This window comes from Phacochoerus africanus, chromosome 4, assembly GCF_016906955.1.
Source record: "Phacochoerus africanus isolate WHEZ1 chromosome 4, ROS_Pafr_v1, whole genome shotgun sequence".
Taxonomy (NCBI): domain Eukaryota; kingdom Metazoa; phylum Chordata; class Mammalia; order Artiodactyla; family Suidae; genus Phacochoerus; species Phacochoerus africanus.
Window position 1 is genome coordinate 2,191,193 of NC_062547.1, and position 15,019 is coordinate 2,206,211.

General features: G+C 60.1%; 1 protein-coding gene across 1 annotated transcript in view; it reads right to left on the reverse strand.

The window, feature by feature from the left end:
• Nucleotides 1-2,122: 2,122 nt before the first annotated feature.
• The window catches only part of OSBPL5 (oxysterol binding protein like 5), a 60,303-nt gene continuing 47,406 nt past the window's right edge, over nt 2,123-15,019 (reverse strand). Inside the window, exons 13-22 of the mRNA XM_047774992.1 lie at nt 14,795-14,891; nt 13,607-13,705; nt 8,138-8,235; nt 7,721-7,810; nt 7,498-7,634; nt 6,889-7,074; nt 6,514-6,640; nt 4,772-4,904; nt 4,230-4,332; nt 2,123-2,924 (exon numbers count right to left, since the gene is read on the reverse strand). Of these exons, the coding sequence (XP_047630948.1) occupies nt 2,786-2,924; nt 4,230-4,332; nt 4,772-4,904; nt 6,514-6,640; nt 6,889-7,074; nt 7,498-7,634; nt 7,721-7,810; nt 8,138-8,235; nt 13,607-13,705; nt 14,795-14,891 (1,209 nt within the window). The 3' untranslated portion in view covers nt 2,123-2,785. The remainder of the gene's footprint in view (nt 2,925-4,229; nt 4,333-4,771; nt 4,905-6,513; nt 6,641-6,888; nt 7,075-7,497; nt 7,635-7,720; nt 7,811-8,137; nt 8,236-13,606; nt 13,706-14,794; nt 14,892-15,019) is intronic.

Here is a 15,019-nt window from a genome sequence, read left to right on the forward strand (position 1 = left end):
GTCCCTGGGCTTCGCCTGGGACCCAGGTCGCTTCTGCTAGAAGTTCTTGCACCTGCAAGTTGCTGGCAGGTCCCCCAAAGCGAGGTGTCTGTCACCATGTCATTAGGGAAATGCATCTCTGACTTTCTCTTGCTGCTCTGGGGCTCCCGGAGGGCGGGTGGGCGGAGCCCGTCACACCTCCTCCTGAGCTTCCACTCCTTCAGTCCAGCTTCCACATCGTGCATTTCCTAAGCGATTCCACTCCAAAGAACTGAAAATGGGGCTCAAGCAAATATTCCCCCACAGCACTTACACACAAACCTGCAACGCAGGACCCTAGGCACAGCCAAGAGCGGGGACAACCACCCACGTGTCAGTCAGCCGATGCAATAACAAACAGGGCCAGGCATGCAATGAAGAGGACACAGGCCTCAAGAGGGATAAAGCACTGCTCCTTACCACCTTGGCAGTGAACCTCAGAATATGCGAAGTCAGGCACAACACATATTGTGTGACTGCTTTTATCTGAAGTATCTGTAAGAGTTAACTCCTTCGACCCAGAGGAATTCCTTAGAACAGAGGAAGAGCCGCTCTTGCCATCCTTTCCGTGCTGTCCCTGGAGCCGCCCACGGGACCCAGCCGGGACCTTCGCGAGAGACCCGCAAGGCCGCCGTGGCCCCCAGGGCCCAGCCTGCTCTCCCCCTGCCACCTGCTCTGCAAGTTTCTCCCAGAGGCCCCGCCTCCCCTGGCCCACAGCCCTGCAGCCTGGCGGCTCCCAGCGCCACCTCCTCCCCCTCGGTCCGCAGAGGGGTTCAGTCCCCGCTCTACTTCGGCGTTTTCCGTTCCCCTCAGCCGCCTCCCCAAGCCCCCTGGGCCGGCTGCTCCATCGGCTGCCACGCTCTCTCGTCGGCAGGCTCCGCCTCTGGGGCAAGACCCCCTTGGCCCCGGGATCAGGTGCAGCCAGCTCTCCTTTCCCTGTGGGTGGCGAATCGTTCTTGGCATTCCAAGGACTGACAGAGAACTCTGGAGGAGATTCTGAGCTGCAGGGGCCGGGGGGTTGGACGGGCTGGTGGTTGGGCTGCCCCAGGCTGGCCTGTTCTGGCTCTGAAAGGGACAGCGTGCAAAACTCGGGGCCAGGGCTCTGGGTCCAGAGCAGCCTGGCCTGGTATCAAGAGGCAGAACACTCTCCCCAGGACCCCCGCTCTCCTGCAGGGGCTGGCGGCCCTCTGGGGACCCAGAGCCAGTTCGGGGCCCTGCCTCAGAGGGGTTGTGGATACCGGTCTGCCCAGGGCGGGCATGGGGGCTGGGATGGCAGAGCCCCACCCCCCTGGGGCCTCCTCAGCATCCTACCCTGGGGTGTCCCCCCCCCCTCCTGTTTCATCCTTCCGGTACATAGGCCTGGGCTGCAGTGTCTTTGATGTGGTGGGTGGGGTTTGCGGTCAGCGGCCCCCGCCCTCTCCTCGGGGGCCTCCTGGGCTGTCCCAGCAAAGGCAGGCCCAGTCACCTGGCGCTGGTGGCTGTGAGGACCAGGAACGGGGGCCACAGGGGAACTGAAGGGCCGGGCTGGAGGCAGCAGGGTGGGGAGGGGGCCGTCATTGTGGGGCAGAGACCAGGCAACATGGGCTCAGGGCCACCCTGGTGGGCAGTGCCGTGCTGTGTCCTCGGCTGTCTCACTGGCTCGTTGTCGGGACCCCAGCCTCCTGGCGCTGGCTGCACAGGGTGACGTCTCACTGCTCCCTGCAACGTGCACCCCCATCCCCCCCACCTCTTCCCTTCATCCTCAGGGCCTCGGACCCCTGCCTGGGTCCCCCCAGCCCCAGACAGCCTCTGCAGGAACGGTCTGTCCCCTGAAACACACCCCCCAACCGGGTTTCCAGAAGCGCCCCCCCCCCCAAGAAGACGACATGCACACGTGTGTGTGTTTATTTCAAGGAACGGAGCACGGATGTGCCCCCAAGTTGGGGGAGGGGCAAGAACGGGGATACAAACTGGAAGATGAGAGAGTCAGCTCTGATGGCACCGACACGACATAGTGTAAGGCTCCACGTGTATCTACATGTGCAGATGCAGCACGCACACGCATGGGCACACGCACACACACACGACCTTTGACACAGGAAGGGAGGCCAGATGCCAGACGCTGTTCACAGCCTGCCTAAAATATTGCATTTGCGTTTATTAAAAAGGTGGAGAAGGGGAAGGCTGGGCATCAGTCTGAGCAGAGCGGCCACCTTGGATCCCGGGGTGCCCGCCCTGCCTTAGCGTGTCCTGGCTGAGCAGGGTGCAGCGTGGCCCCTGGGCTCCATCCGCACACACAGGGCAGAATAAGGCTGCCATGTCCTCTGCAGAGCAGCCCAACCTGAGGCCCCTCCAGGGCCACCTGGGCAGGGGCTCAGGAAAGGATGCCTCAGGCGCAACGCCCACCTGCCCCCCTGCTTTTGCTCCGCAAACCTCCCACCCACCCCTGCTGGGAGCAGCACCCGGAGCCTGGCAGGCCCGCCCCGCCGACCACATCAACCCCCAGGGGCAAGTGGAGGCTGAGCGGGGTGAGGAGGAGAGGTGGCCCAGGAGCGTCGGGCACGAGACAGAAGTGGCTTTTGGCTTTAGCATTAAGGCCAGCGGCCGGCAGGGGGCCCTGTGGGAAAGGCCAGCACCTCCCCAGGGGGACTCAGTGCTGTCCCCGCCAGGTCCCTCCTGCTGTCCTGTGGCCCTGGGTCCCTCTGTCTCTGCCTCCACGGGGCTGGCTTAAAGTGCTAGGTGCCTGGGAGGGAGGCGGTGCCCCGCTGTCTCTGTCCTCGAGGGGCTCTTATTGGAGGACGTAGTTCATGAGCAGCTGACACGCCAGGAACACGCAGAGCAGGAGCCAGGAGCGCGGACTGTGCAGGAGGCCTGGGGCTGGCGCCTGCCTGGCCAGGGCTGCGGAGCTCAGCATGGCTGAGAGATGCCTGCAATACAGGGCACACGCTTCAGCAGGGCCAGCCGGCCCGCATGGCAGCTCCCTGCCCTCAGGTGCAAAGGGAAGTGACGGTTCCTCATGGGGAGGGCACACGATCCAGGGAGGGGGGGTCAGGGTGGGGGGAGCTGGGCTTCCCACATCCTCCCTCCCACTCCACTGTTACGGCTCAACCGTGTCCCCTACAGGCCTCTGTGGCAACCCTGACCCCAGTCCCCCAGAACACAGCTGTACGTGGAGACACGACCTTAAGGAAGTGATTCAAGTACAATGCGGTCTAGGCTGGGGCCCTGACCCCATGGGACTGGGTCCTTATAAGGACAGGACACACACAGGGTTGACCGTGTGGAGCTGCACGGAGAGACGGCCCGCAACAGGCCGAGCAGAGGGGCATTGGGAGGGACCAGCCCTGCCTCGACCTCGGGTTCCCAGCCCCCAGGACTGGGAGAGGTACGTGTCTGCCGTTGAAGCTGCCTCTCCGCAGGCCTTCGTATGGCAGCCCCAGGACAGCCGCAGCCCTGCCTGGACTCGGACGTCACTGTGCATCTGGGCCTCTGGAGAAACTTCTGGCTGTCCTCCTGCCCACCTGCCCTGCAGCAAGCTTCCTTCTGTGTGGGGTGGGACAGCCACCCGGACCCTCCTGGCTCCCACGGCTCTCAGTACGGACCTCTGCTTTCCTCTTTTCCGTCTCCTTCCTGCCGACGCGCCTCCTCCTCCAGGAAGCCCTCCAGCCCCAGGGCCCCTGCTATCCACCCCAGTTCACAGACCAGGAGACCGAGGCCAGGACAGCCCTAGTTCCCACAGCCATTTGGGTCCTGCAGCCTGGACTGGGGCCAGGAGCCTGGCTCTGGAGCAGAGCTGGCAAGCATGGCTCTGCCTCCTGTCCCGGGGGTCCCAGAGCGGGTGGCTAGACCCAGCTCCTAGAGCATGCTCCCAGGCTTCGGGGTGCTATCCCCGAGACCTACTGTTTCTGGAGCTGCGGGCCCAGTGGGGAGTTGGGACACACCTCCCTCCAGCTTCCACCTGGCTCTACCTGCCACCACCAAGAGCAACCCTGCTCTGGCTCACCTGGGCTGCATCAAGCCCACCCGGACCCAGCCGTTCACCCACAGCTCCCTGCCCTGCCCGCCCCAGGCAGAGGGCGGAACCCGGAAGTCCCCAGTCCTCGCCCAGCCGCCAGACCCTTTGAGGTCCTGAGGGTTCCAGCCTGCGTGACACTCCGGACGCATGCCCTCTGGCCGCCTCGGGCTCTCCCGCTCTGTGACCCAGAACCCAGCTACTCCCGAGCGGGGTGCACCTGTGCAGCTCCTGCTGGGCCTCCCGGATGGACAGGATCGCCTCGTGCAGCACCTGTAGCCGCCGCGCCTCCTTCCCACAGCGAGGGCACGGGCTCTCGCAGCCTGGTCGCAGGACCCGGGGGACAAGGGGACACAGGAGGGGAGGGGAGAAGTGAGGATGAGCAGGTGGCCAGGGAGCGGGCAGGTGGGGGGTGCTGGGGCTGTGCACCCCCTCACAGAAGCCTTCGAGTGAAGCTAATGGCACAGGGAGGTGGTACCAGGGGATGTTTTGGGGTGGGGGGGACCCCTAGGCTGAGCTGGCCTCTAATAACCCCAGAGGCGGGACTCAGGCGGGGAGACACGCTCTCCCTTGAGGGCAGCGGGCCCACAGGCAAAGGTGGACACTGCACAGCCCTGCCCCTCAAGCCACCCCTGCCACCGAGGGAGGTGCCCTCGCCCTCTGACCGCAGACTCGGAAGCCTGAGCCACCCCACCTGCCCCTGGGCGTCTCTGGTCCTCCCACCCTGCGGAGGGAGGGGCTGGCCAGGGACAACGGGCTCACCAGGAGCAAAGTCACCATCCTCATCCGAGAGCTCGGGGCAGGACTCAGGCGTGGAGCCGCTGCTCTCGGTGACCTGGCTGTGGCCTGAGGGCTGGTCGCTGGCCTTGCGGAGCCGCTGGTCAGGGCCAGGCCCCTGGAGGGAGAGGCAGCAGCTTCGGCTGGGAGCCCACCCACACCTCCACACCCTCGCACTCCAGCTGGGCCCCTGGGGACCTGCTGGGGTGCTGCTGCCCTTGGGGACATGGTGGTGGGTTTATGGCAGGACACAAGAGGTGGCCACAGAGGAGGAAGCTGGTGGTTCTGGGTGCACAGAGGTCAGCCTCTGCCCTGGCTGGGGCATCACTCCCCAGGGGCCCCCGTGTCCTCAGGGTAACACAGAGCTCTGACCCCTTCTGACCTGCTGTCACAAGGTCATGCCCACTGCACGCGGAGATGATGGCAGAGGGGCAGGACATGCTCTGACCGTGAGCTGGGCCGGCCGACCCGGCTCAGCGTGAGCGCTGACAGCTAGGACCCCCTCAGCGGGAGGGGCCTCAGGTTCGGCCAGCCTCTAAAGAGCCCCTGGGTACAGGAGTGGCCACAGCATGGAGTTCCCAAGCCCCCCCCCCCACACACACAGACCCGTGCCCCGGGATAGGAGGGGAAGCAGCAGAAGCAGAGCCGGACTGTGGGCGCCAGCACGCGACGGCAGGCCTGTGTCCTACTGAGGGGCCCTGGTTGGCAGCTGGGTGCTCCGCAGTGAGACCATATGGCCCTGACGCAACAGCCATGGGGAAGTGGCATCAGACGCGGGGAGAGGGGGAAGTGGCGTCAGAGGCGGGGAGGCGGGGTCAGGCGCGGGGAGGTGGTGTCAGAGGCGGGGAGGCGGGGTCAGAGGCGGGGAGGCGGGGCCAGAGGCGGGGAGGCGGGGCCAGAGCCCAGTCAGGTGGATTTCGCCAAGCGTCAGGTTTTGGGGCTGGTGGGGTCCGAGCCGGTTGGTGGTGCTGAGGAGAGGGAGGAGGGTGCAGAGGTGCAGCAGGGGGACACCTGTGGGAGGGGCTGGGCCCATCTGGTCTGGGATGAGGGGCCGCAGCATGTGGGGGATGGGGAGGGGTGAGACACTGTGGGCCACCCCCCCCCTTGCTGGAGAAATTGGAGCCCAGGGGCAAGAATGCGGAGTGAGCCCCTCCTGCCCGGTGAGCGCTGTCCCCGCTCCGCGCATAGGGGGCACTGTTGCATGTGTGGAACCGCCCACGTGGGCAGGCACCCCTCCAGATCTCCCTAAAGAGGCACAGCTATCTAGTGCTCCTTCCTCGTGACTCCCAGGGCTCCCCCTGCCCTCTCCCTCTCCCCCTTCCCCTGCCCTGCGGGCCCCCCCCCCCACCTCTCCCCCGCAGAGGCCCAGATGTCTGGGCTAATGCCAGCTCCTCCTCCTCCTCTTGCTCGGGCAAGTCCCTGGGCTGCCCTGAGCCTCTGTTTTTTCATCTGTAGAATGGGCTGATGTGCTCCTAACACCGCAGAGGGTGGCTCTGGGGAGTGATGGGCCAGGACCAGCAGACCCTGGCACAGCGCCCTGAACCCTGGATGCCTGGGAACTAACTGGGCAGGGCCGGGCAGGCAGGGGCAAGGGGGCTGTCAGAGGAGAGCCTGCTAGGAGGAGGGGTGAGAGTGTGCCAGGGTGGGGGACCCAGAGAAGGAGGGCCGGACAGGTGGGAGTGGCCCACGACCTGGAGGACCCAGGCAGGGCCTGCAGCAGTGCTGACCTGGTGCCTGGGCCCCGGGCTGCCCAGGAAGACCGTCTGGCGGGCCATGGTCTCCCGCTGCAGGGTGTGCAGGACCCCGTCTTGCTCAAACTGGGCGATGTCCTTCAGGGGGTCCCAGGGGCTGTGGCTGGAGGGTCAGAGAGGGTTGGTCAGCAGGGGCAGTGACCCTCTGAGTGACCCTCCTGGCCCAGCCCTCAGACTCCCAGCCGTGGCTGGAGCCCCCTGGGGAGTGACTGTTAGTGGCACCCATCTGCAAGGCCCAAGAGGGAGCCCCTGTGTGACCCTCCCCAGCCCTCGCTCCTCAGGGGAGCAGGCGTGCCTGCAGGCCCAGGGCGGGGACCTCGGGGCCCCAGGTCGCTGCCTGTCCGCACTCACTTCTCATATCGGTAGCGCCACTCCTGGGTGGCAGGGTCCAGGTGGAACAGCTGGGGCGTCCAGGGCACCAGGTTCTGCTGGCGCTCTCGGGTCCGCTGCCGCTGGGCCTCCTCCAGAGAAAACTTCTCCTCTGTGGCCTTGTGCTGGTCACCCTCGTTGATGGCTTTGGTGACGTGCTGCCAGAGCCTGCGGGCAGAGCGACCGCTCTGAGCTGGGGACCTGGGCAGCCCTGTCCCCTCCACACTAGAGGGGAGGCACAGAGCAACCTCTGCTTGATTGCCTCCAGCAACAAGGAGCTCACTACCTCTTGGGGTACCCGTGTCTCTTGGGCACAGGCAACCTGAGAGATGGATCTTTCCTACACTGAGTGCACACCTCCCACCAGCAGGGACCTCGCTGTGGAGCTGTGTGTCATCTGCCCTAACGCCTGCCTGTCCCCGGCCTCACGCCCTGTCCCCCCAGCTGCCACGAGGGCTCCACTCAGGTTCATCCTCCCTGCCTGGAGCACCCCAGGGGTGTGCCCGCAGCCCTGTAACCCTGCCGAGTGGAGAGCGCTGCCCACCCGGCCACCCCAGCTGCGGTCAGGGCCCCTCGGGGCCTGGGCATCACCTCTCAGACTCCAGCTCTGTCTGCTCCTCCAATGGCACCGTGCACCGCTTCAGCCGCTGCCCGCGGACCTCCCCGCTTGGGTTCCAGAACAGCTCGGCGCCCCCTCTGCCCTCCTCCTTGATAAACACTTCCCTGTCCTGCCAGATGCCAGGTGGGTCAGAGGCGCCGTGGCCTCCCGTGCCCCCTGGTCCTGGCCACGCCCACCCCGAGGGCGGCCCCTTACCCAGTGACCTGTGAGCCGCGCCAGGACCTCCTCGCCCGAAGTGATCTTCCCGAAGATCTGGTTGATGCTCGAGCTGCCCCCAAAGAAGGGCTGTGGGGACATGGCCGGACGGCCCCAGTGAGGGGCAGCTGGGGAGGGGACCCTTCCTCACGGCGGGAGGTTGGGGGAGCTGGGAAGGGACAGAAGCTGGAGGCAGCCTCACTCGCCCAAGGGGCCTGAGCCTGTTCTGCTTCCGCTGTGTGGTCTGTTGGCAGCCCCGTCCCACTTTGGGCCTGGCTGTACTGCCGGGAGGCTGAGAACTGCTCCCTTAGTGCATCGAGAGGGTGGAAGGGGGCGCCCCCGGGCCTCTCCCTCCCCTACTTGAGCCCCATGCCCCCTCAGGCCCTTTGGTGGCCAAGGTGCTACGGCCAGTGCCACCTTGAGCTTGAACTCCAGCTCAGCTCGGAAGTTGTTTTTCTTGCACTCGATGGTCACTCTGCCGCCCAGCTCCATGGTCATGGTGCCGTAGAAGATTCCTGGAACACAGCCGCGGTGGGCGTCAGGGACACCCGGGGACAGCCGCGTCCCCAGGCCCCAGCCGAGTCTGACCCAGTAGCACTGACCGCTGGAGGCCTAACTCAGAGCCTGGAGGGTTGCTGGTGGGGGGAGGGGCAGGCTGCCAGGACGGAGCCTCTGGTTAGAGGAGCGGAGCCCGGGGCCGGGCCTGGTTCCTCTGCGACCAGCTCTGCTTCCAGGGCCTTGGCTCGAGTGAGTGGCTGTGTCCAGGAGACGCCCCTCCCTTCCTGGGTTGCCTCCTCCAGGAAGCCCCTGTTCCAGGCTCCCAGGAGACGCTCATCTGGTCCTTGCTGGGCTCTGCGGTTCCTGCCCCAGCGCAGGCACCTGCATCTCCCTGCTCGCCGCTGCGCACAGGACGGGACCGGGGCAGATTTTTCTAGCTTTATATATATATATATATATGCATATTCACACACACATACGTATTTAATTAGTGAAGGAAAGCATGAATCTCCTATGTCTAGTCATGTGGGGGCTTAATCTAAAAGAAAGAAGAAGGAAGGAAGGGGAGAGAGAGAAGAAAAGAAGGAAAGAAAGAACCATTCTTACTCTAAAAAACTTAGAGGTGTGGGATAAAAGATGTCTTTGAAAAATTTTTTTAAAAAGGAGTTCCCGTGTGGCTCAGTGGAAAAGAACTCAACCAGGATCCATGAGAACGCAGGTTTGATCCCTGGCCCCACTGAATGGGTTAAGGATCCGGTGGTGCTGTGGCTGCATCATAAGCCGGTGGCTATAGCTCCAATTCAACCCCTAGCCTGACAGCTTCCATATGCCGAGGGTGCGGCCCTAAAAAAGGCAAAAATACATAAAATAAAATCAAGGACAAGCTAATTAAATAGCAAGAAGGCTGGAATCGCCCCCAAATGCCCCCGTGCAGCACACGAGGGCAGGGCTCCGAGCTGCTCCGGCTTTTCTCTGGGACACACGGACAGACGGACGGACGGGTGCGAAGTGAGAGAAGCGGCAGCGGGCCAGGTGTGCCGGACTCGATTCTCTCCTGGGGGTGGGGCTGGGGAGTTGGGGAGGGGGAGTCTAAGAGACCCTAGACTTGTCTATACCTTGTTTTGTAGTTTTGACTTTGGAAGCAGGTATGTATTTCCCTTGGGAAATTGTTGTAAAAAGGAAATTAAAAAGCAATTCCTAAAAATCCAGAGTGAAATGAAACCAAAGACCAGAATGAGGGTCCTTTGGTGCCGTGATCTCGGAGGGGGGCACTCGAGGACCTTACGGACCCCAGTGGGATCCACTCAGGACAAGAACGAGCACAGACGTCACGCACACCCCGTCTTCAGCGGTGACCCTGTTGTGACTGAGACAGCGTGTGAGCGCGCTGGGTCACAGGAAGGGGCTCCCTGGCACGGGGCGGGGGCGGGGGGACTGACAATGTTTTACATGTGAGGTGAGTGGGACAGACAAAAACCCGCCCTCTTGAATCTGGATCCGAAATGTAAGTGTGAACTCATCGCCTGTTTTAGTTTCAAAAAAAACACCCCCCAAACAAAAACACAAACCCTGGGAGTTCCCGTGGTGGCTCGGCAGGTTAAGAACCTGACATAGTGTCCGTGAGGATGCAGGTTCGATGATGCCTGGCCTCGCTCCGTGGGCTAAGGATCTGGGTTGCCGCAAGCCGTGGTGTCGGTTGCACAAGCAGCTCAGATCTGGCGTTGCTGTGGCTGGGGTGTAGGCTGGCGGCTGCAGCTCGGATTTGACCCCTAGCCGGGGAACGTCTACATGCTGCATGGGCGGCCTTAAAAAGAAAAAAAAAAAATCTGTTCATTTCACTGGAAAGCCCTAGAAACAATGACCTGAACATTCGTAAGAAGCAGATTTGGGGGCGCTCCCCCCGTGGTGCCGTGGGTTGAGGATCTGACGGGAGCAGTTTGGATCGCCGAGGAGGTGTGGGTTCGATCCCTACCCTGGAAACTTCCATGTGCCACGGGTGCGGCCATTTAAAAAAAAGAAAAAAAGAGGCATATTTGCTCTCCAGACAATGAGGTCCACCTACCATTTCCTCCTGGAAGGAACCTGGGGCTCCTGGAGAAATGGGTGACTCGAGGTCTCGAGCAGGAGATGTCACGGTCTCCTGGGGTCGGGCCAGCAGGAGGCAGGCCACTCAGGCTGTGTACACAGGACCTGGGGCCAACCTGATGGCTCCCGCTGGCCAACAAGGGCCCAGGGAGTGACAAAGGGGCCACAGGCCACTGAGAGGCTCGGCGAGGGTCGTGCATGTTCTGCTCTGAGAATTCTCAGCAACAGTGACCTCACCTTGGAGGAGAGGGGGAGGGGACTCCAAATTTTGATAGGAGAAAAACCCAGCATTTATCCTACGAGTACTGAACGTCCCGGGGGAGCACACGGTAGACGGGGCTGCCTGCTGGTCAGAGGAAGGGGTGGCAGACCAACCGGGCACCCACGATCCCCGCTGCTGACATCACAGGTTTGGAGACAAGGGGACACTGCCAACCTAGTGGCGGGAAGACAGGAAGCTGCCTACTGAGCATCCTTTTTTGGTCTTTTTTTGGTCTTTTTAAGGCCGCACCTGCGGCAGGGGGAAGTTCCCAGGCTGGGGGTCGAATCGGAGGGGCAGCTGCCGGCCTACCCCACAGCCACAGCCACACGGGATCTGAGTGGTATCTTTGACCCACACCATAGCTCACAGCAACGCTGGATCCTTAACCCACGGAGCGAGGCCAGGGATTGAACCTTCATCCTCATGGATGCTAGCTGGGTTCGTTTCTGCTGAGCCACGATAGAAACTCCCCTACTGAGTGTCTTGTTGGAAAAACTGTGCCTTAAAGTGATCAAGTTCCAGGGCGAGGTCAACTTCCAGCTTATACAGAATCCGTGCCCTTGCACCAAGGACACAGCCGGAACATCCAGACTGCAGGAAACCCAGGAAAATGGCCTTATTTCTTGGACCAGTTCATTGCAGGGGGAGTAGGCGGAGGGTGTGGAAATGAGCTCCAGCTCCAAGCGGGACCCCGAGTCAGGATCCTGCTCAAAACATGTCCCGTAACGTGTGTACGTAAATATACATGTATTTGCAATGATCAGGGAACTTTCCTTTTTTCTTTGCTTTTTAGGGTGGCCCATGGAAGTTTCCAGGCTAGGGGTCGAATCGGAGCTTCAGCTGCCAGCCACACCACAGCCACAGCAACGCCCGATCTGAGTTTCAGATCAACACCACAGCTCACAGCAAGGCTGGATCCTTCACCCACTGAATGAGACCAGGCACAGAACCCACATCCTCATGGCAACCAGTTGGTTCTTAGCCGACTGAGCCACAACAGGAACTCCGAAGAGCCTCGGTTTGTGCATGTTTTTATTTTTTTAATATACAATGATAGTATCGTGGTTATGCTTAAGAAGGGGAACATTTATCCTTTGGTGACACACGGTGAAACTTAGAAATGATGTGATTTCCGGGACTGACCTCAAATGAATGAGGTGGGTGTGGGGACGAGGGCAACGAGACTGGCCCCTGCTGGGCTGTGCTCTGTGGGCGTTCCGTGTATTTTCACACACATTTGAAGTTTTCCGTAATGAAAAGGGGACGACAGGCGTTCCTGTCGTGGCTCAGTGGTTAACGAACCTGACTAGGATCCATGAGGACGCAGGTTTGATTCCTGGCCTCGCTCCGTGGGTTAAGGATCCGGCGCTGCTGTGGGCTGGGGTGCAGGTCGCAGATGCAGCTCGGATCCTGTGTGGCTATGGCTGTGGCAAAGGCTGGCAGCTGTAGCTCTGATTCGACCCCTAGCCTGGGAACCTCCATATGCCCTGGGTGTGGCCCTAAAAAGACCAAAACCAAGTGGAAGACGGAGTAATATTCTTTTCCACGCCCTGATGACCAGATGGGCACGTGAGAAAAGAAGGGACATCCCCTAGGGAGCACATATGCCACAAGCATGGCCCTAAAAAGCAAAAAATAAAAAAAAAAAAATAATAATAGCTTAAAAATTTTCACACTTCCAGTTCCCACTGTGGCAGTAGCTTGGGTCGCTGCAGAGGTGTGGGTTCGAGCCCCAGCCCGATGCGGTGGGTTAAAGGATCAGTTATAGCTAAAGCTGTGATGCAGATGGCAGCTGCAGCTTGGATTTAATCCCTGGCCCAGGAACTTCCATCTGCCACAGGTCCAGCAGCAAAAAAAAAAAAAAAAAAAAATTCCCACATCGATGGGTCGTGCAATCTCAGCTTAAAAATTTAAAACAAAGAAAAACTCTTACAAATAAAATAAAAAAATAAAAAAGCCCAGAATTATCAAGGCAGGTTGAAAGGTGTTAGTTTGAAAAGGCTGCATACCCTGTGATTCCAACTATATGCCATTCTGAAAAAAGCAAAATTACGGCGACAGTAAAAAAAATCCCGTGGTTTCCAGGGGTTGGGGGCGGGGAGGGGAGGAATTCATCTATTCACGTCTAAGCAGAAGAGAGTTTCAGGGTGGCCAAACTGTTGGGTGAAACTGTAACAGCAGACACAGTAGATCCATGTAACGAAGGCCACAAAGAGTGACCTCTGATGTCAATACGGCGTTAATAGCAGGAGGCTGCGTGTGGAGGGGCAGGGCGTTACGGGAACGCTCTGTACCTTCCGTTCAAATTTTTGTAAACCTAAAACCACCATAATAAAAAGGCATTAATTAAAAAATAAAAAATAGGAGTTCCCGTCGTGGTGCAGCGGAAACGAATCCGACTAGGAACCGTGAGGTCGCAGGTTCGATCCCTGGCCTCGCTCTGTGGGTTAAGGATCCAGCGTTGCCGTGAGCTGTGGTGTAGGTTGCAGACGCAGCTCAGATCCTGCGTTGCTGTGGCTCTGGCGTAGGCCGGCAGCTACAGCTCGGATTAGACCCCTAGCCTGGGAACCTCCATATGCTTTGGGTGTGGCCCTAAAAGGACAAAAGACAAAAAATATAAAAAAATAAAAAATAAATCCTATAGCTGAATTCCTTTGGCTGTTCACTAGAAATGAACACAACATTGTTTAAAAAAAAAAAAAAAAGGAACGCCATCCACGCTTTTGACATATTATAGTGAGATTGCATGACACCAAAGACGAGAGAAGATCTTAAAAGCAGCCACAGAGAAAAGCAGGTTATATGACAAGGAGGCCGAGAGCTGACTGACTGCCAGCCTCCAAAAGAAGTTAGAAGGAGGAAGCATGTTTTCAAAGAGAGAAAGATCCACCTGGAATTTCACACCCAGCTAAACAGTCACGGAAGAGTCAGGGTGAAATACAGATGCCTTCACACAGACAAGAACCCGAGTGCTCTCCCTGAGGGAGCCGGCCTGGGCTCTGCCCTCTGTAGGTTTGTGTGTCGGGGGCATGGCCTCTCACCTTTGCAGTGGGCATAGGGCATGGTAAGGGTGTAAGCCTCTGCCCGGTTCAGGAAGGTCAGCGTGGCCTTGCCGTCCAGCAGAGCCGATAGGGAGTTCCCTGCAGAGACAGGGTGGGGGGACCAGTGAGTGGAGACAGATCCTCGGGCGCTGGGGGCCACCCTCTAAGTCACAGGACCTGAGCTCCCTTCCAACAGGCACCTCTGCCTCAGATTCTGTACAAGCCCCGTCCAGGGGGCTCACGTCATTTGTCCTGAGGAGCTCCTTGAACTCGCCATGTGTAAATGTTTCTTTCAGTTACTAAAGTAGGGGTTCTCGGGGTGGAGGCTTTGAACCTTTTCAAACTAGGGTCCCTACAGAAACACCCCAGAGAGGCACACAGGAGTACCCAGGGTGCACCAGCCCACTATGAAAATGATACAAAGGCCCACCATCTGGAAAGATGCAGACAAACCCTTGGTGCTAGGCTGTAGGGTGGCACTGCCTGGCAGAAAGTCCCGGGATGATGGAACTGTTCTATCTTGTGCCATGTGACATGGTGGCTGCTGGCCACATGTGGCTATTTGCGCTGTGGCCAGAGCAATTGAGAAGCTGCATTTTTATTTAATTTCAATTTTTTTTTTTTTGTATTTTCTAGGGCTGCACCCGCGGCACGTGGAAATTCCCAGGCCAGGGGTCCAATCGGAGATGTAGTCGCCGGCCTACTCCCCAGCCACAGCCATGCCAGATCCGAGCCGCGTCTGCGACGTACACCACAGCTCACGGCAACGCCAGATCCTTAACCCACGGAGCGAGGCCAGGGATCGAACCTGCAACCTCATGGTTCCTAGTCGGATTCGTTAACCACTGAGCCAGGACAGGAACTTCTCATTTAATCAGTTTAACTAGCCACGTGTGGCCAGTGGTGCTGAAGTGGACAGCCAGCTCAAGACAGCACCTTTTCATGTGCTTCTTTCTCTGAAGACTCAAAAGGTGCTGGTTCTCTGAGGGGTGCAAGGCCCAGGGGTGGGGGCCGGGCTCTGCCTGACCCTGGGGTCTGAGCACTTTACCAGGACTGGTGGTCCTTGGCTAGGAGAGGCAGGGAGGGGCATGCACATGGCCACCAGGGAGGTCTTGGGGACCACCCAATCTGGGAGCCCAGCACCTCCCCTTTTCCTCGAGGTCCTGGGGGCCCAGGGCAGCCCCTCACCATAGAACCGGGACTTGGCTGTGATGCTGCCACTAATGCAGAAGCCGTCCTTCCGGTTGCTGACGTGGAAGGCGGACACGGGCGGGTGGTGGGACACCTGTGGGCAGAGAGGTGGCTCTCAGAGAGGTCCTGGCAGCTGGCAGCACCCCCCCCCCCACCGCATTCCCCCAGCCCCTGGAGCAGGCGCGAGGGCAGCCCCAGCTCTCATCCCAGGCATCCAGGGGA